The sequence below is a fragment of the Anopheles merus genome, chromosome 2L (genome assembly GCF_017562075.2).
Source record: "Anopheles merus strain MAF chromosome 2L, AmerM5.1, whole genome shotgun sequence".
In the NCBI taxonomy this organism is placed as follows: domain Eukaryota; kingdom Metazoa; phylum Arthropoda; class Insecta; order Diptera; family Culicidae; genus Anopheles; species Anopheles merus.
The window spans coordinates 38,779,779-38,799,068 of NC_054083.1; the positions used below are offsets into that span (position 1 = coordinate 38,779,779).

General features: G+C 46.2%; 3 protein-coding genes across 9 annotated transcripts in view; 2 read left to right on the forward strand and 1 right to left on the reverse strand.

Annotated features, from left to right (window-relative positions):
• The first annotated feature begins 10,376 nt into the window (after positions 1-10,376).
• On the forward strand, positions 10,377-13,023 carry LOC121593578 (mitochondrial potassium channel ATP-binding subunit). Its single transcript, XM_041916069.1, has 4 exons — positions 10,377-10,596; positions 10,676-11,045; positions 11,113-11,210; positions 11,278-13,023. The coding sequence occupies exons 1-4, from the start codon at positions 10,541-10,543 to the stop codon at positions 12,908-12,910; spliced, it is 2,157 nt and encodes a 718-aa protein (XP_041772003.1). The 5' UTR covers positions 10,377-10,540; the 3' UTR covers positions 12,911-13,023.
• A 114-nt stretch (positions 13,024-13,137) lies between these two features.
• Positions 13,138-14,534, reverse strand: LOC121593579 (zinc finger protein 567-like). 2 transcript variants are annotated; one of them, XM_041916071.1, is made up of 3 exons: positions 14,450-14,534; positions 13,968-14,359; positions 13,138-13,903 (listed from the first exon to the last, which is right to left on the reverse strand). In XM_041916071.1, exons 2-3 carry the CDS (start codon positions 14,230-14,232, stop codon positions 13,215-13,217), a joined length of 954 nt encoding a protein of 317 aa, XP_041772005.1. In that variant the 5' UTR covers positions 14,233-14,359; positions 14,450-14,534; the 3' UTR covers positions 13,138-13,214. The 2 variants fall into 2 exon arrangements, with proteins under 2 accessions (XP_041772005.1, XP_041772004.1); XM_041916070.1 differs by having other exon boundaries at positions 13,968-14,534.
• A 405-nt stretch (positions 14,535-14,939) lies between these two features.
• Positions 14,940-19,290, forward strand: part of LOC121592147 (tyrosine-protein kinase Src42A) — an 89,360-nt gene continuing 85,009 nt past the window's right edge. Inside the window, exons 1-2 of one of the 6 annotated variants that reach the window (XM_041913513.1) lie at positions 14,940-15,105; positions 18,041-18,821. In XM_041913513.1, the coding sequence (XP_041769447.1) occupies positions 18,549-18,821 (273 nt within the window). In that variant the 5' untranslated portion in view covers positions 14,940-15,105; positions 18,041-18,548. Of the gene's footprint in view, positions 15,106-15,292; positions 15,316-16,940; positions 17,162-17,195; positions 17,220-18,040; positions 18,822-19,290 lie in introns of those variants that run through there. The other 5 variants (XM_041913516.1, XM_041913514.1, XM_041913518.1 and 2 more) reach the window with 5 other exon arrangements.

Below are 19,290 nucleotides of genomic sequence, written 5' to 3' on the forward strand. Positions count from 1 at the left end.
CAATAATAATGGTTTAGCTTCTAAAAAAAGACATGGTAAAATTATGTGGCTTACTACACCCATTACACAGGGTTTCCCACGATGCGTTAGATGGTTTCGATAATTTGTTCGGCTTGTTTAACGATTTATTCATCGTATCCCATAGATTTTTGGTTCGGTCCCACAATGTGTTGGAGTTGTTCAATTTCGTCCTCAATACAACTAAACTAAACAATGCTGGGAATTGCTTAAAATCATGGTAAACATACACCAAACAAATGTAGGAAATAATCAAAATAATTCGGAAAACAACCAAAAAATCTTGGGAAACCCTGTAAAGTATTGTTTAGAATTATTTATGTGTAAAAATTATAGAAAATGTTTCTTGGGATCCTAGTTTGTTTCATATTAAACCTCGTTTATATTACATCTCCAACCCCATTTAACGTTCCAAGGGCTATTTGTTAAACTAAAACCAAAGAAACTCCAATGAAATAAATGATCAATAAAAGAAGTTAAATTAATGCTTTAAAATTTCACACGCAAACTATTATGGTTCTGCCGTTCGATGATTTTTTTTTAATTCAATAGTAAAATAATGCTTCCCCTTGCCCAAAACGAACTGATGAGCAAAAGTTCACGCGAACAATAAAGGCAACAGTGTCCCGAAATCGAAATCTCCCGACACCCGACCGTGATGACACGCGACGTTTAAAACCAACCCCCAACACCCCCCTTTCAATTAGTGAACTTTTCCCCCACCTCGATTGAGGTTGACTGTGTGTGTGTGTGTGTGTGTGTGTGTGTGTGTGTGTGTGTGTTTGTGTGTGTGTGTGTGTGTGTGTGTGTGTGTGTGTGTGTGTGTGTGTGTGTGTGTGTGTGTGTGTGTGTGTGTGTGTGTGTGTGTGTGTGTGTGTGTGTGTGTGTGTGTGTGTGTGTGTGAAAAACGGGTCTCCAAAGTCGACGCTGTCAGCAAAAGTGAACATGTTTGTTTAACCATCCACGAACCAAGCACTCCGAATCGACGTGATCGAAAAGCCCACACGTGTAAGCCCAATGCTATATCTCCCCAAAACGAACACGCACACACACACACAGCGACAGTGCGGTATGCTAAATGCATACACACTCCGAACTTTCGAACCGACCTACTTCATTACGGGAAAATTATCGCCCATCCACACGGGACCGGGCTTTCCATCCTCGGCCATGCTGGTCCCGTCCATCTTCTCCTCGGTTCTGCCCATCGCGCTTTGCAGCTTCCCATCGTGCCCATCTTCTAATTCGCCCCGTCGAGCCAACTTTATAATTGACACGTTATTGCCCTAACCTCAAAACCTGTTCAAGCCGGCCGATCATGCGTTGCCGTTTCATCCCGCACCCAGCCCATGCGACGTGGTCGAGGGAGCGTCGTAATATATTGTCACATTATAATATCTATCGTTCGCCGGAAAATTACGATCCCGGTGCGTCACCCCATACACGCTTCCCGAGGTCGACGACGGTCCCAGGTCCCGGGCCGCACTGATTTCGCTCTACCCCGCGCCGTACTCCGTCCCCCGGAACCCGGTTACGCTAGTTGGCGTTACCACACACACACGCGCGCGCACACGTTTCCGCGCCTGCCGCGCCCGCATGGTCCATTCAATCACAGCGCAAGCAGGCAGACCACCCGGCCCACTAGTTTCTTCAGTAACGTGCTCGCTGCGCCCTGCTCCTGTGCGACTTGGCGGTGGACCCGGTTTGGCCCAATGATAAACGGCTTTCTCAACATTTTTGCTTCCATCGGTGCTACTTCGTTCGAGGTGGTTTGGAAACGGGAGCAAGTCGAAGCGGGGGGGAAATTGTCATCAGTCAACCCTTCCTCCAGCTCCACTTTACAATGACTATCTCTCCTGGGCCTTGTGTACGTGTGTGCGATGGAGCCGCCTGGTGGTTTTTGAAATGCCGTGGAGACGCCTGGTGGTTCATGTGTGTGTGCAGCATGGTACTGCCGTACCGAACCGATACCGATACTGGGTCCACTGGGAGAGTGTTGGGGAGGGAGGGGGGGGGGAGACGAGGTGCAAGTGGGCAAGTCATTTTCCAAATAATCATCTACCAGCAGGATGCGCGTTAGCATCCATCGGGCCAACCAACGGAGCAGGACGAACGCGTGCGGCTGCTGGCTTTCCGTCTTTACGCTTGACGAGTCACGAGGCCGCACCATAGACTCACCATCGATTCATTTTCCTGCTCTCCTGGCCGCAACATCAAACGGTGGAAGCGCGTGTGTGTCGGTGGCGCTTTAGCTACATCATATCCTTGGCAGCGTTGGTGGTATTACCATTATTTTCCACTTTATAGCGCCACCGCCAGCAACCGCATTCGCTTTTTTCTTTCTCTTTTTGTGTGTGTGTGTGTGTTAAGAGCCAAAGACGACCACGCTCAACGACACAGCTCATCATCCGACACTACACGGTGCAGGGCATCGAAAACCACACATCGAGCACTTTCACTTCCTCACTCGAGTGCTTTTGTTGTCGAGGGAAATGGACGGGAAGCAGAACCGCCCTTTTGAGATTCTGTTTTTTTCTCCACTTTGTTTCGGGGAAAAAGTGCTTTCCTGTGGGCCCTTTCAACAATCAGTAGTGGGGGAATGGGGTGGAGCGGAAACCATTTCTGGCCAATACACAATCGATGGCGTGGCCGGTCAGGCTAATGGGCGAACACTTACTAACGAGCAGGATTATTACGGCCTTAATAAATATAAATGACTTTCTGGTGAGGTACGACTTTTAATGGCGCAATGGGCACTGCACACAGTTGAAGAATTTATGCGAAAGATTGTCCGTTTTTTTGTGTGTACTCGTTCTTGGTACGTTTCGTACCAGAATCCTATGATAAATGATAATATGTTCGATGGTTTTTGTGAGTGCAGTAGAGACTGGTTTTGCTGAAAAAAAAATTTAACAGCACTTAATTGAGCATCGGTTCGAGGAACGAAGGTGCAGGTACATTAAAAATCTCTGCATAATAATTTAATTCCAAAGCAAATGGATTTTCTGAGAGCAGATTTTTTGAAGTAATCATTAGTGCTTTCAATACAAACAAGTCACTTGCGAGTAGTGAATAATTTAGAAGCTATTAACAACTAATCTGTCTAATCTGAAACATTATTTTCGAAAATTTGAATTCTTGTAAACGAACACTTTGTGAGAAAAATATTTCCCCAGCATAAAGTTGTTTAATAGATCATACAACTTTCATGCGTATCGAACACAAAACCAAACGCTCCGAGCAAGAAAACCCTCACAAAAAACGTCAATATGAAGGCGAAAAACTTGTCGAAACACTTTTCAACTGCACTGCACCGTTTGGTGCAATCTTCCTCTAACATTTTCTCGAATCGATCTCACCCACTCATCATGCCGTGCTTATGAAGGTGGCGAGGTGAAAGCAAGCAAAAAGTAAAGCTCAGACGAGAAGAAGAGATTTAAAAAAAAACACACACACACACACACACACACACCGACACAAAGCGTGGCACCGAAAGGTAGAACAGCAGCATAACTTTTGCACCGAGCCCGACTCCGACACGCTGGGAGTGTCACTGATAAAGGATTCAGGCGGGAGTGAACCGGCTAGTGAGGCGGAGGTTCTATGTCCAGCTGACACCCTTTCGCCAGCCGGAACATGGCTTACAACTTTATTGTCACTTTGCAGTCTAAAAAGGTAGCTGGTTGGATGGTTGTTGCTGAGTGACAAGCGCACTGCTAACATACCTCGTGGGACAGTTTTATCGGTGCTGCTCGCTGGTAGTAGTTCTTTTGCGGTACAAGCTTTGCTCCTTGTTCAACACCTTCATATTATGCTTGCTTTTTGCAACTGTTTTTTTCTTGTTTCGTAGAAAACAATCAGTGATCTTAGTACGCGTTTTAGAGCTTTAATGCGTGGTAATAAATTTCGCAGAAGGAAACTGATACAAAGATGTAAAGTATTTTGGTGGAAAATTTCTCATTACACGAGCACCAACTTATTAAAATTATAGCAAGGGTTTGAGCTCGCCGTAACTTAATAAATTGATTGCAAGTCGTGTGTTGCGTGTTTTGAGCTCGCTGAAACATTGAAAGCAAACAGAAAAAGGCAAAAAAACGTAATATCATTTTCAATATTTTCTTTGTTGATAATATATTCGTGATCAAGATAAATGTAAACCTATATTTTTTGCTACTTTTGATGATTGAAGTTTTAGCTTGTTAGGGTAAGAAATTTCATCATTCGCATTATATTTTCCATATTAATTCGACAGTTGTGTTACCCCATATGAGAATTCAACAAACTTTGGATTTGTTTCTTGATATGGTCACAAACTATGTATTCATAAGCAGAAAAGTTATAATCGAGTTAACCTGATCAAACATGAAAACAAGAGACTATTTTGGCGTCTGGTTTTATAAGGTTTTTGCGGCGTCTGGTTTTTCCAATTAGACAGGACTACGACAAGAATTCAAATAGGGCTAATTAGACACTTTTTAGACGGCTATCAGACAGTGAGTCTAATAAATCTTATTAGACACAAAAAGACAACAATTCGTCATATCGTCTAATAACACGGGACCTGTCAATTAATAGACAGTTATTGTGATCGATTGTCTTTTTATTTAGATTTTTGCTGGTAGGGGAGTGTTATTATGACTTCCCCAGCCAATTGTCAAACTCCTTATAAAAAAAATTGGCCAGTATCGTGAAATTGATCGTGTCTATAGTGTTCATGAATATTCTCTAACATATCGTAACTGTAACGTGAGCTGCAGCCTGCTTAATTTTGATGATTGATCAGAGTGTACAAAGTTTACCAATACAACTATGTGACTTACTCTATGTTTTTTCTCGATAAAAGTAGAGTCGAGAAGTTTGCCTCGATTGCTTTTTTTTTTTAAATATGCTTATCGTTACAGAAGTCTGCTAGGGAAAATCCATCGAGATGAGCATCCAAAATTGCAGCAGGGGTCACATCGCCAGACCAGATGTATTTAAAATACTCGAAGATGCACTTTAAAATATGTAAATGGAATATGAATGTAAGCCAAAAACTAAATAATTTCCTATTAGATAATTTCACCAAAGTATCCCGTTTTATTTTTGATGGATTGTATGTTGTCTGTTTGGTGGTTACTGTAAAGGTATTTACATTACACAAGCCATTCAAACACGTAGTGCATTTTACGTTATGAAATTATGCAAAAATATTTTTAAAACCCCTACTCACACTACAAAAATGCTATTTCCCCCCCTCAACCGTACAAAAATGTCATCAATAATTCCTTCACTAGACAAAACGCACAAATTCTCCCCCATCACGGTAGGGCGTCGCACATTCCTGTCGCACCGGAAACATTTGAATGATCGTTATTAAATCATTGTAGCCTGAAATTGCCGATCCGTATTACAAAAATGTTCGTGTTCCCCTCGCGCCCATTTCCCAATGAGTGTTGAAAAATGCAGCAGTAGTTTGTACCGCGTGAGCCGGACAGCATGGTCATCCTCCCTTTCCGAAAATGAACAGAGCACACCAACTCCTGCAGAAACGTCGAAGTGAAAAGGAAAAATACGCAACTGAAAACATTATAAAAAACGCCCCCCATGATGTCCAACCACTGCTGCTGCTGCTGCTGCTGCTGCTGCTACTATTCTACCAAGTGGATCGAAAATTGAACAGAAATATACACACAGAAGCCGCACACTCTGGTACTTTTCACCCCATGCAATGGGCTCGCTCCCTCCCCAAAAAATCGAAACGAGCGCGCGCGCGTCCCATACCCTTCCCCCAGTTTCCTGCCCCGAAAAAACACTGAAAGCCACCCTCGCCAGGCCCAAGGTTAGCATTGTCCCGCATTCCCGCAAAATCGGAAAATATGTCAATTTGAAATGTATTATGAATATTTTCATATCATTTCATGCGTATCGAAATTGTTTGCTCGCGTACGCGTGACGCGCCGGGCACGGTTGGACACTCACTGGGCCGCGGGTTTTTTTTTGCCGCAACAGGGAGGACGAGAGGAGCCTCCCTGAATGGGAGGATGGGACGGGCAATGGGAAAGGCAGAATCGTATGAATAAAAAAACCACCCGCCGGAATCGATAGCGGCCCCCTCCTTTTTGGGGGGTTCGCGCCACCGTAGGCCCCGTGGGAAAACGTTCTGTATTTAAATGCATTCCAAAACACTGCTACAAATGCACCCGGGAGATTGGTTGATAGGGTTGAACAATGGAGGTAGGGGTTGAAAGAGGCACTGGGTGCTGCATGTGTAGATGTGTATCTGTGCGACAATGGTCCCTGCAGGCCGGGCCAGGCTGGGAAAACGGGGCCACTAAAAACCGCAAAGGCCGTGTGTCAACGTGCGGTTCCCTACCACAACCATGCGCCGTACAAAACTAACATACAAACATGGGGCAAAAATTTGACCCTTGAAATGGGCGGGGGGGGGGGCACTTTTTGGGTGGGTCGGGTGGATGGGATGCATCGAAACGCATCAGCGTGTTTGTGTATGTGGTGCAAGTGCAATTCCCCCGAAAGGCTACACTCATAATGCAGACGCAAACCACAGTGGACCGTTCGAGCGTTTTCCATGGAAGATAATAATTCTATCCCTAGCCGGGAACTACCCCTCTTCCTGCCCTTCCCTGCCGCACCGCTCAACACACGCCCGTTTGTTTTGGGACGCACGAACCCGGGGACTGCACTGTATGTCCACACTGTGGTCCGGGCACACGCCGGGTTGACCAGGATTTTCGGGTTTGCTGTGTCATGTGAAGTTATGGGAATTTATTTAATTTCGAAAAGAATTAACAACAACAACAACCACAACAACGAAAAAACAACTATTGCACGCACCGCAACTGGACGGGGTAGAGTAGAAAAGCATATCGGCAATTGAATTTGAATATTGCGCTTGCCTTAGGCGCAGTGGGCGGTGTAAAGGTTTTGCCTGTGCTGCAGGCTACCAGATGGTCCCCGTTGGTTGTGCTGCCATACTGGACAGTAATGGTATGCAAGCGGTGCACATTTCACTTCATCGCACGACGGAGTTGTTTTAATTTAATACTTTCGTTTGCAGCCGTTTGTTTGTGGAATAACGAACTGACTTCATTTGGGTGCACTCTGTGCAACGAAGTTTGAGGATTGTTCATTGTTTGTAATTTTGGTGGAATAGTTTTATTATAGTCGTGATAATGACAGAGCTTACAATGACGATCGAAGATGCCGAGTGTTATATTTTTGAGTTCGGGAAGCCTCACAAATGATTTATTTATTAAATAAATATATAGTTGTATTGAACTCATTTATCTTTTCTAAATAACTACAGTGTACAAAGTTATTTCGAAATCTGAATTCGCAGCCACCCCTGCCATCTAAATTGTTCATCAAGAGAGTATGATTCTTATCCATTATTGATAGGGACAATAATCCAATACCCATACCAGTTCTAGGGCTGAACCTAAACGAATAGTGGTACTGTTGTGTGCGACAAAAGAGGTTGCCTACCCCTGGAAGCCGACAGGATGAGTGCCGATCGGGAACGATAATCGGTGATCGGTCTTCTGCATGATGCAAGAGATCGATACACGAACGGGGGCTCTCTCCTACGGACCGCGACAAGGCTCAGGCGTGCGTGCTACGCTTATTTAATTGTTAAAGTGAAATTCATCTGTGGCGTTTAAAATAAAGAGACTAAGTTTTTAAACAATACAACAGGTACTGAACCTGATCTTGACCTCATATCATTCCAGGAGCAGATTCTAAACCCATACAAGTCTTGGAATTGATTTTGGACCCATGTCGATACTGGAACTGATCCTGTAACAGTATCGATCCTGTAAATGATCGGAGTGTTCACTTACAGCCAGTAGACCCGCTAAGACGTGTGCGCTCCGCATATTAATATCGGTCTTCGTCATTGTTATGTTGTAATAAAACGTATAAACCCTAAACCACCCATATTGTTACTGGCGAAATATTGTTTATCTCTAGGAACTCATACTGAACCTATATCAGTCCAAATCCTTAACTGTTCTGGAAATGATTCTGAGTCCATATCACTCCTGGAACTGATCTCAAATTGATACCAATCCTCGAACATGTTCCCAACTTCTACTTTTCCAGAAAAATATTTTTTAAAGACCATACCGACTGTGGAACTGTTCCTGAACTCATGGCGGTCCTGAAGCTACTCTCGAAAGCATACTGTTGATGTAACAAATCCTTATCCCTTACCAACACTGGAGTTGAGTCTAAGCTTATATCGGCTGATTCGGATCTTAAACTAATCCTCGATCTTAACCCATATGCTCATACCTGTCCTGAAACTTATTTTGAAACTACACCGTTCCTGAACCTTGCCCTGAAGCCACACTGTTCCAGGAATAGAATCAGCGCCCAAACTATCCCTAGAAGAGATCCCGAACCTAAATCGATCCTGAAAATGCTCCCTTACAAGCCAGGAACTAACAATCTAAAGAGCGTCACTCTTCATTAGTATTAGCACGGTTAATTACTCAGATAAACTGTACATTTTGAAAAAAACCGGAAATATTTCACAAAACTTTTCAGGAAGACATGGAAACATTTCAAACTCCCGCCGTTGAATTGACCTTCCGAGCGAGCTTTTGCCCTGCGGACCAGTGTGGCCAGATTATATTGGCAGATTTCGGCAGGAGCACTGTTGAGAACGCAACCATTTAAATTTAATCAATTATTTTAACGATTAATTTATTTTTACCCTACTAGCATAGAGAATGAAAAAGTGTGCGTCTTTTATAAATAATGTGTGAGGTTTGAAGTAAGATTGTGTAAAGCTATGAATTGAAATGTGCGTTTAATTTGCAATAAAAGTGATAAAATATTTATAAACCAAGTTTGATGTGTTAAAGTTTTTCTTTTGATTCGGGTGCACCAAGTCCGTGTAAAGGGAAGCGAAAAGCGCGCTAAGAAAAAAACGAGCGGGAGGGGATTTCAGTCCAGCGCAGCGCAACTCTCTGGAATCAAGTGGGGTACCAACACCGACAAACCGACGTGACACTTCGAACAAAATGAGCTTCAAAAGTTGTCTCCTTATTTCAAATGAAAATATGTTAAACACTAGCGCCATCTCTATAATGATTCGCTTACTACACTGACACAGAGAAGAAACTGCTAAACCCCCTTTTTGTTTTTCTTTGCAAATTCCATTGCGTATTGTTTTATGTACTTCTCACATCTTTTGCATTGATTTAGAAACTTATAAAATGATTTTCCTGGGTGTTTTTTCCAATAATTCTCACAAAATCTTGCCTCACACTTCCTTCATAATTTGTATTTAGAAAAATTGTTTACATCCAAGCAGCAGTGAACAGAGCTTACTTTGACAGAAGTGTTCGCCTCACTGGTAAATGACAGTACTTTCGTGTGGGACACTTTTGTAACACCAGTGTCACGTCGGTTTGTCGGTGGTACCAATTCAGCGCAGCGCAAGCCGAAAGAAACGGAAAGGAACCCAAGCGCCACAGATTAAGCTTAAACGACTGGAAAATTGAATATCCATAGAAAAAAAATGAAAGCTCCACAGCTTCATTGGTTTGATCAATAGATGGCGTATTACAACTCATCATTATATTGCTATCCTTTTCTTGCAATGTGTTTCGACAAGTTTCATCTTATCATGACCTATATAGCCTTATAACTTTCTGAGCAAAAATCTATATGAATGGTCGTGTGGTCAGATACGTGGGTATCAACACCAACAATCATTACTCAAATCTCACTTGCTTCAGTGCTGGTGGTTTCCGTTGGAGTTTAGTATTTAAACAATCGTATCGCCGTTCTAGTTCTAGCGATGCATAACTTCAATGCGAAACCATACAACAGTACAGAGGAAATGAGAAAGCTCTCCTCCAAGCGATGAAGCTCAACTGGTTGGGGTATCCCACCAACAGAGAGCGCCACCAGCTTTTTTGCTATTTTTAGAATGAATGAGTCGTTTGCCGTCTGCTAAACGAAGTCTTTCTATATTCCGTTTAGGTAGAGAACTTGAGTCGTTTAGAAGCCGTTTAGTGGTCGTTTAGTGGATTTGTGGCACTTGGGAAGGGGTATAAGGAAAATACAATGAAACAGCGCGAGCGAGCGTTCCGCCTCCTACTTTCAAAATTACACGAAAATTAGTGATATTTTAGCTGGAAATCACGAGATTCGACTTACGCAGAAATTCGAGTTACGCGGTAATTTGCGGCCGTTTTGGGTCCCCATTAACCGTGTATCTCGAGGACCGCCTGTATAAAAAATCGGTAGGAATACAGATAAATCGGTATTTCTGGTCACTCTGCTGACAATCAGCTGTTGTTTACACCGGTACTTTTGACATGTACCACAGCTACGAAAAAAGCAGTGGGCAAAAAAAACACACAAATCACAACAGTCTGTGCAACAGCGAAAGTGTTGCGTTGTTTTTAAACCAACCGGACACAAGGAGCGTCCACCGAGCGAGGCCAACAATCTGTGGCTTACGAGCTACGCCCGGACGCGTTTTGCACTGGTTTCGTGAGCAATGCTGAAGTTGCTACTCTCCCCGCACCGACAATGTTGCTGGCAGGGACTGACACGGTCGGTAGTGGCCGATTTTGTAGAGAGATTGCATAACCTCAACCTCGTTCCCGTTGCTGCTGTTTTTTGTTTGTTTCAGGTCTTCTCCGTACAGCACGGAAGGAAGGAATGTGCTGCTCCGCAAGACGGTCCAATCGTTCGGACTGGGGAGGAATGGATTCCTGCAACCGATCCGGAACACCGTTCAGCGATCGGCGGTCCGGCCCTCGCACACGGTCACGAAAACCGGTTCACAGGGATCGCGACTGATAAGGGTGCTGCTGGGTGGAACGGTCGTAAGCATCACGCTGGGCTATCAGTACCGGAAGTCGTTCGTGCTCTGTGAGGCGTCCGTAAACCGGCTGGCCGGTCAGCGGCAGCTAGTGGACGACGGGGCGGTGCGGTTCGATTGGTGGAAGTTTTGGTATTACCTGAGGCGGCATTTGGGCAAGCTGATTGGTGCCGTTATGGTGAGTAAATACTATTTTAAGGACAATTTGGACACCATAATGCTTTAATAATGATTTCGATTTGTAGGCTGCCCTTGCCGTGGCATATTTCAACATTCAAATACCGAATCTGCTCGGAGTGATCGTTAACAAGCTGGCCCGGTATGCAGGCAGCAGCCTTAAAGAGTAAGTAAAATCACCTTCCCAATCATGGGGAACGTAACTTCAGTCCATCTTCTTCCCTTTCCTCCAGCATCAATACGGCAAGCTTCTTCCGGGACATGCGGGGCCCTGCGCTGCAGCTGTTCGGCATGTATCTGGCCCAGTCCGGCTTTACCTTCCTGTACATTCTGCTGCTCAGCCAGATCGGCGAGCAGATGGCGGCCAGCATCAGGCAGGATCTGTTCAAGCAGATCATCATCCAAGACCTGGAGTTTTTCGACCACAACCGTACCGGCGAGCTGGTCAACCGGCTGACCGCGGACGTGCAAGATTTCAAGTCCAGCTTCAAGCAGTGCATCTCGCAGGGTTTGCGCAGCTTCGCCCAGCTCGTCGGCGGTGGCATTTCCCTGTTCTGGATCTCGCCCCAGCTGGCCAGCATTGCGCTCGTGTCGGTCCCGGTAGCGGTGGCCATGTTCTCCCTGCTCGGGCGCTCGCTGCGCCACCTAAGCAAAAAGGCACAGGCCCAATCGGAGCGAGCCACATCGGTGAGTGAGGAGGCACTGTCCAACATTCGCACCGTACGGGCCAGTGCCAGCGAGTACAGCGAGATCGAGCTGTTCCGGGTGGAGACGGACAAATCGGCCGTCCTGTCGCAGCAGCTCGGTGCCGGCATTGCCGTCTTTCAAGCGCTCAGCAATCTGTGCCTTAACGGGATGGTGCTGACGACGCTCCTGCTCGGCGGCCACTTCATGTCGGCGAACTCCATCAGCGCGGGCGATCTGATGGCATTCCTGGTGGCGGCCCAGGGCGTTCAGCGATCACTCGCACAGGGCTCCATCCTGCTCGGCTCGGTCATCCGCGGCATGACGGCGGGGGCGCGTGTGTTCGAGTTCCTGAGCCTGGAGCCGCGGGTCGACCTGAAGCATGGCCTTATCATCCCGGACAGCAATCTGCGGGGCGAGATACGCTTCGAGGGGGTTCAGTTTGTGTATCCGACACGGCCGAATCAGCGCGTGCTGAAGGATTTCAATCTCGTGCTTCGACCGGGCCAAACGGTGGCACTGGTGGGCGCGAGCGGGAGTGGCAAGTCGACCGTGGCGGCGCTGCTGGAACGATTCTACGAACCGACGGCCGGTCGCATCACGATCGATGGGTACGAGCTGGGTCATTTGGCGCCGAGCTGGCTGCGGGGGGAGCTGATCGGCTTCATCGAGCAGCAGCCGGTCCTGTTTGGGACCACCATCTACGAAAACATTCGCTACGGCCGGCCGAATGCGACGCGGGAGGAGGTGATGGAGGCGGCGGAAATGTCACAATCGCACGAGTTCGTCAGCCGGCTGCCCGATGGGTACGAGACGATGGTGGGCGAACGGGGCATACAGCTTAGCGGGGGCCAGCGGCAGCGGATCGCGATTGCCCGGGCACTGCTGAAGCAGCCGACGATACTCATCCTGGACGAAGCGACCAGTGCGCTCGATGCGGCCAGCGAAGCGGTGGTCCAGCGGGCGCTCGATGCGGCCGTACTCGACCGGACCACGCTCGTCATTGCGCACCGCCTGTCGACGATTCGGAATGCGGACGTGATAGTGGTGCTCGATCAGGGACAGATCGTGGAGGTGGGTACGCATGACAGCTTGCTGAAGGCGCAGGGATACTATTACGAGCTGGTGAAGCAGCAGGAGCGCCAACAGCGGCAGGAGCACGATGCACGATCGTACGGTTAGAGGAAGGGCGGTGTGTTGCGTTTGGTTAAGGGTTTAGTTGTTATGGAATGGTTGGGGCCGGGAGTTTAGCAAAATCAAAAGACAATTATTGCTTAATAAAGCAACATCATGCACACTAGGGGCTATTTATTACACGAAACAAATGCTAACATTGGGTTTGGCTCGAATAAACGACGAGATAAAGGATTTTTTGTGCCTTTGCTCATAGAAGAAAATTAAAACAAATTCAAATGTAACGTTTATAATCGTTTATTTCTATTGTCTTTTCAACAGTTTCAGGTTTATGTCTTGTTAACTACAGCATTCACACAACTTTTCCCTCATCCGCCGTTTGATGCTTTGCCTGATGAACGATGAGCGTTCGTTTGTTGGAATACGTTGTATCACACTGCTCACACTGGTAGCTCCGGCTTGCCTTAACACCTAACCCACCGGGCGGATGCTTCCGGGCCATGTGCTTCTTTAGACAGCGCGCCAACACCTTCACCCCACACTCCGGACAGTTCTTCGACAGATGATCGCGCTGATGTTCGACGAGCAGCGCCTTCGTGCCGAACGCTCGATCACACTGATCACAGGGAAAGGAACAATGTTCGGCCTGCGACACGAGCGCCGAATGTTTCCGAGCGATGTGCATGTTCAGTACGCGCAGCTTTACCATCTGCTTGCAGTAAGGACACTCTTTCGTTTGATGATTGCGCTGATGATCGATCAGCAGCGTTTTGCAGTAGAACAGCTTCTCGCACTGATCACACTTGTAGATGCGCTTCTGGGGCAATGCGTCGGATTTGGGATGGTTTAGGGCGACGTGCTCCTTGAGGTACCGGGCAACGATGGTTTTCTTGCATACGGGACACATGTCCAGCTGGTGGTTACGCCGGTGGTTGTTCAGCTGGCGAAGGTTCACGAAAGAAGCGTCACAATATTCACATCCAAATGGAAGCGATTGGTTTTCTGCATTCGTTGTCCTTGTAAAGTGTTCAGTGGTATGATCTACAAAAAAAATATATATAATTCGTACAGGTATTCTAGAGACTCTTGTAATTTGCCAACTTACCGTCCATCATTAGCTGGTGTTCCATAGAACCTTCGTCGGTGGAGCTGTATTCCCTTTTGATTTGTACATTTTCCTCAAACTGAGATGCAATCGTTGTGGCACCAATTTCAATCTCACTCACAAACGAGGATTCTCCGGCACTGTCCGTTGAATGTGCATTGCTTGCCGCCAGCAAGTAACTTTCGCTCACTGTTCCATTGGCCATCGTTTGCGGTAGCGATTCGTTAGGATCATTTTCCCTTTTAATTTGATAGTTGGCGATCATTTTCGCATAGCTGAGATGGATTTCGGCGTGCGGAATGCTTTCTATCTTGATTCGGCCTGGAAGCTGCAACGAATATCCATCTTGGTGTCGTACCGGTGTTGTATTTGTCGTTTTGGTTGTGGAATAACTGCACGGGTGTAGTTCAGATTGCATGGTGTTATTGTTTGAGCGTTGATTTAACTAATCTTTTACTTGTTCTCTGAAGTAAAATCTTTACCCATTGCTTGAAATAAGAACATTTATCGTTTTCTGTAATCGATTTGCTGGCGTTGGAGTGGTTTCGGGATTGTTTTGTTTACAAATAAACCTGCTTGACAGTTGGCAAGTGCAGTACTAGCAGAGTGACCAGAAATACCGATTTATCTGTATTCCTACCGATTTTTATATGCCGACCGATTCACAGATGACCGCCCTAAACCCACCGATTTTCCATTTATCCTACCGAAAATCACAGAGCAAACAAGAAATCGCAACGTTTTCGAAAAAACAGCTGTTTTAAATAATTTACACCCATTACAGCAAACGATTGATATATTTCGATAAACTGTACCTTATTGTAAAGATAAATAAATAAATAAAATGCTGATGAACCGCAATCCGCACGGAAAGTATACAACTCACTGTCGTAAACCAAAAAAACCATTTGACGTTTCGGAATGACACAATCGAACTGAAAGCAACGCAGTCACACACACACACGCAAATCCGTAAACACAATACCCCGACCAAACGGGTCATACGAAAATCAGCCAGCCCAGCGAAGGCAGCGCGTGTGAGTGTGGCAGACCGTGAACGTGAGCACAATTCACAAAGAGTCAGGCAAACAACTCCAAGTGGTGGGCGCGTCGTGCAGCGCTTCGTTTCGGCCGACAGGTAGGAGAAAGAGAAAACCAACCCAAAGCCTTGCCAATGTGTGTGCATCGTCGTGGCGTGTGATTCCGAGGCTGCCTTTGACTGTGTGCAGTAGCTGCCCCGTGGCTTCCAGAATTCGGCCCAAATTTGACAAGGGCAGGGACGGTCCGTGCGTGCAGTGTGAGAAAGATAGTGAGGGGTACCATTCGGTAGAAAAGTGTCTCATTTCGGGTGCGACTGCTTTGCTGATTAACTGCTCGTCAAATGTGTGCATTCTTGCAGAGTGTGTGGTCATTGGGCTGTTCAAGTTTCTATCCAATTGGGCTGGTTTTTCGGTTCGGTGAAAGGCTAAACTTGAACGATCCACCACCCCCGTGTCCCGTCGTGCGTGCTCTGTGAAAACCGTCCCCAGTGGTGTGTGTTGCCCAAAAAAGGGGCAACCAAAGGCAGGCAGAACTGCTGCTTCCGGGAACCCGGGGCCGTTCCGTGCCCGACCAACTGGGCCAGTTTTCATTCAATAAAGTGCATTTACGTGTTTATGTTTCGCTGCAATAGAAAGTAATTGAGTGATTGGACCCGTGGTAGGGTGACAAATAGGCGAGGGAGAAAGAGAGAGAGAAAAAATACACCACAGCCACGACACACAACGACGACGACGAGAAAGGGGCCACATAGCAAAGTGGATACGGTGTATGTGTGGGTGAATATGTGTGTGAATTGCGAGATTGCAGGGTTCTTAAGACGTTTTGTGGAAGGCGTTGAGTTGAAAAAATGAAGTTTTGCTCACAAAGTATTCTGGCAAAGTACTAAATCAATTTGGTAAAGTGGATAGTTTTTAAATGTTTACCCATACTTGTACAAGCTTCGCTAGTAAAATCGCTTACTTATTGAAAAGTCATTAACTGTTGTGCGGGAATAATATTTTTTCAATTGTCTTGGACAATTTGCATTGGTCAGTATGGTAAAATATTCTTTATGAACGTAAACACATTAACACTTGTTTCTACCGTACAGAAATCACCAAAAACTCATAAACGAATGGGGGTGAATCTGGGGGGAATCCCATGGGTAGGAATCCTAAAAATGAATTAAAATACCCTGCTCGATTTTACGTTGCCATAGGAAACGATGATTTTGGCAGGAGTTTTCAAGCAGAAATCGTTCCGTCGAAACGCGACTAATGGAAAGCTTATACAAATTAGAAAGAGATAGAACATTCAGTATGCAACCTTGATTGTTGCTAGAGCAAACTAGGAACACGCTTGAAGATTGGAGCATACATCATTCAATAACCACGATAACACCATGTACAAATAAAAAGTTTCACAGATTTCAAATGTTTTCCAAATTCTTCTTCTTCTATGGCTCAAGAACCGTGGTCGGTCAAGGCTTACCACTAGTTGGCTTGTCATTCAGTGACTTACTAATTATACACAGCAGGATTGTCAGTCCTACGTATGAGGGCACGGTCCATTCGGGGATTGAACCCACGGCTGGCACGGGAAAAGTAATAGCATGAGGAAAAGACTTTTTAAGACCGTTGCTTGATACAATGTAGCAATCTTATCTTAATCTTAACTCAACTAAAAAGTTTGAACCAAAACCATAAGATAGACAATTATATTGAGTTAAATCATGTCACGCTCTAACATTATGCTAGCTACTGTCAAACCCTGCAAGCCAATCGATTGAAATGAACGAAAGTGCAGTGGTGTGCGTGCCGGCTATCCTCACCGTGCGCGTGTGTGTGTGTGGCGCAAATGTGTTGGTGGTGCGTGATTGCAGCAGCAGCAGCAGCAGCGCTAGCAGCAAAAGCCAGCTAACCAAAAGGAGTCGCTAGATTGCCTCAAGTGTGCATGCTGCTTGTGTTTCTTTTCCCTCTATCCCAACAACACAGCCGCACACACAGTGAAAAGAAGGAACGCTCTGCTTGCTATTTCGGTGTCGTGTGCCGTGTGTCCAAAACACAAGAAAACTCAAAGAAAAACGAGTGGGCAGTGGCCGTGAGAGTGCGTGAAGACGGCGGGATGCTGTGTTGTGTGTTGCATTCTTCAGCGTACAGTAAATCACAAGTTTGGTATTGTTTTGAGCAATTCCCCTGATGAATAGGGGCGTGTGTGTGTGTGAGCGTGTGCGTATGTAATACATGTTTGATAAAGCTGGAAGGGCAGGGAAGGTGCGCTGTGTCGGGTCGGGTTGGTTTTGTTCATGTTCATACAACGCTCTCGGGATACTGCAAGGACGACGACACAGAGCGTCAAAAAAGGGAGAATTTATGAGGTCAGATGAAACACAAAGCACAAGTGCACAAGTGCACCATATCAGGCCAGCATATTTATGCTCCCGTTTGTGTCGTTGAAAAGTAAAACGTTCGAAGAAACAAACAAAAAAGTACCACTTTGTTTGTATTTTCTTTGTGGTAGTCGGGATATCCTTCCCGCGAAAAGGGAAGCTGCATGTTTTGGAGGGAGGGGGGGGGGGGGGAGGTGAAAATTTCGAGGTCATTCGCGGGAGAACGGTGGCGTGGTTGCTCTCTTGTTTTTTGGCGGTGGGATGAAAATGAGCAAGTAAGCAAATAGAGGAAAGGTCTCAGGGCTGCTTTGATTGTGTGTGGTGTCAATGTAGTGGAACGATTCGAACGCTGTGTGACAATTATCCTTCCCGAACTGCAGCGGGCGTTGCGTGTGTGTCATCATGTGTTTGCCCTTGTTTCTGCCAGTGTGTAGGTGTTCATGTGTGCATTAAAATATGTGAAGAATTTCGAAAAAAAAAATAAACAAGGCAAACATACCCACCCACACCCACGAGAAAGAGTGCGTAAAAGAGGCGTCCAATAGGGCCTCGCCTAGGTGTGAAGTCAGAAAATTCCAATGTTGGCCCAAATTGTTTCTTATAAGCATATTCAAAAAGTGTTTCGTTAATTTCAAAGTGTTTATTCTTCCCTTTGTCCCAACAGCAACAGTGCGTGTTTGTGTGTGCGTGCGATTTGTATGTGTGTACATGTGAAATGTAATCGTCTGTAGACGTGTTAGTGTATGTGAGCATGTGTAGTAGTTAGGCTGCTAGAGCAACGGGAAAGCTGGAAAAACCGTCTCTAAAGTCAACCTCCTCCGCACCAACAGGTGAAATGACAGCGTCGTAGATTTGTGCGGATTAGTGCAGTGCAAGAAGAAAGTGTAGCAAAAAAGAAGAAGAGGAAGAAGAAGTAGCGCAGAGAGAACGAGAGAAAGCAAACACTCCCGTCCTCCCATCCCATCGGCTCAACGGTTTGGGAAAAAGCTTCAATGTGGAGTGAAGTTATCGAGGTGTGATTACACTTGCCAATTGTTGAATAAAAGTTCGCCAACCCAGCAAAAGGGGAAAGGCTTAAGTGTGTGTGTGTGTGTGTCCGTAGTTTTGGCAAGAAATAATTCCCGCAAAACCACGAAATATCGTCGATTTTGTAAAGTGCTTCCGGCAGAACGATGGGCAATTGCTTCAGCAGCACGGCCAAGGCCGACCCGAAGGACCCAATCGGACCGGGACCGATCGACAGTGAGCCGGTGCTGGCCGGCAATCCGGTGGCCACGCCGCCCCAGGAAGCGATCCGCCAGCCGATGCCGGCCCTGCCCGATCCGGGCAACGATTCGATCAGCACGGCCAAGATCTTCGTCGCGCTGTACGACTACGATGCCCGCACCGACGAGGATCTGAGCTTCCGCAAGGGCGAACATTTGGAGATACTCAACGACACTCAGGTAGGTGGGGACAAGGGAAATGCTGTGTGAATGCGGAAGCTTGTAGAAGAACTCCGCCAAGGACCACAGGAGAAGACGGGATGGTCGGTTTTTATTGAAGATTTTTTAAATGCGCAGGATCGAAATCAATTTTGTTTTTTTTTTTTTTCTTGGGAGAATGTAGACGTGAGAACAGTCAACTATCGGCCCGAAGACAAACCCGCATGCGGATGTTTGTTGGTGTTGGGGAGGAGGGATGGGAAGCGTACGAGCAGAAGGACCCGCGGGAAGCCTATAAAATTACCAAATCCTCACGATGATTGCCCAAGCCGGAAAGCCCAGAGAACCCGAAGGAAGGGAACAAACAAACAGCACAAACGCACGGAAAGAGAGAATGAGAAGCACAGCAAGAATTGGGCTGTGGCCTGTGCTCTCTGCTGACGGCCATCGAGGCCCAATCGCGTCTTGTGAGATTGTGTCGATCTAAAAT

Bases quoted from the DNA above. Each gene is read 5' to 3' on its own strand.
- LOC121593579 (XM_041916070.1), bottom strand. From the start codon at position 14,385: ATGCAATCTGAACTACACCCGTGCAGTTATTCCACAACCAAAACGACA. The intron at 13,904-13,967 runs GTAAGTTGGCAA...TTTTTTTTGTAG, and splicing joins ACACCAGCTAATGATGGACG to ATCATACCACTGAACACTTT.
- LOC121593578 (XM_041916069.1), top strand. From the start codon at position 10,541: ATGCTGAAGTTGCTACTCTCCCCGCACCGACAATGTTGCTGGCAGGGA. The intron at 10,597-10,675 runs GTCGGTAGTGGC...TGTTTGTTTCAG, and splicing joins TGCTGGCAGGGACTGACACG to GTCTTCTCCGTACAGCACGG. The intron at 11,211-11,277 runs GTAAGTAAAATC...CCTTTCCTCCAG, and splicing joins GCAGGCAGCAGCCTTAAAGA to CATCAATACGGCAAGCTTCT.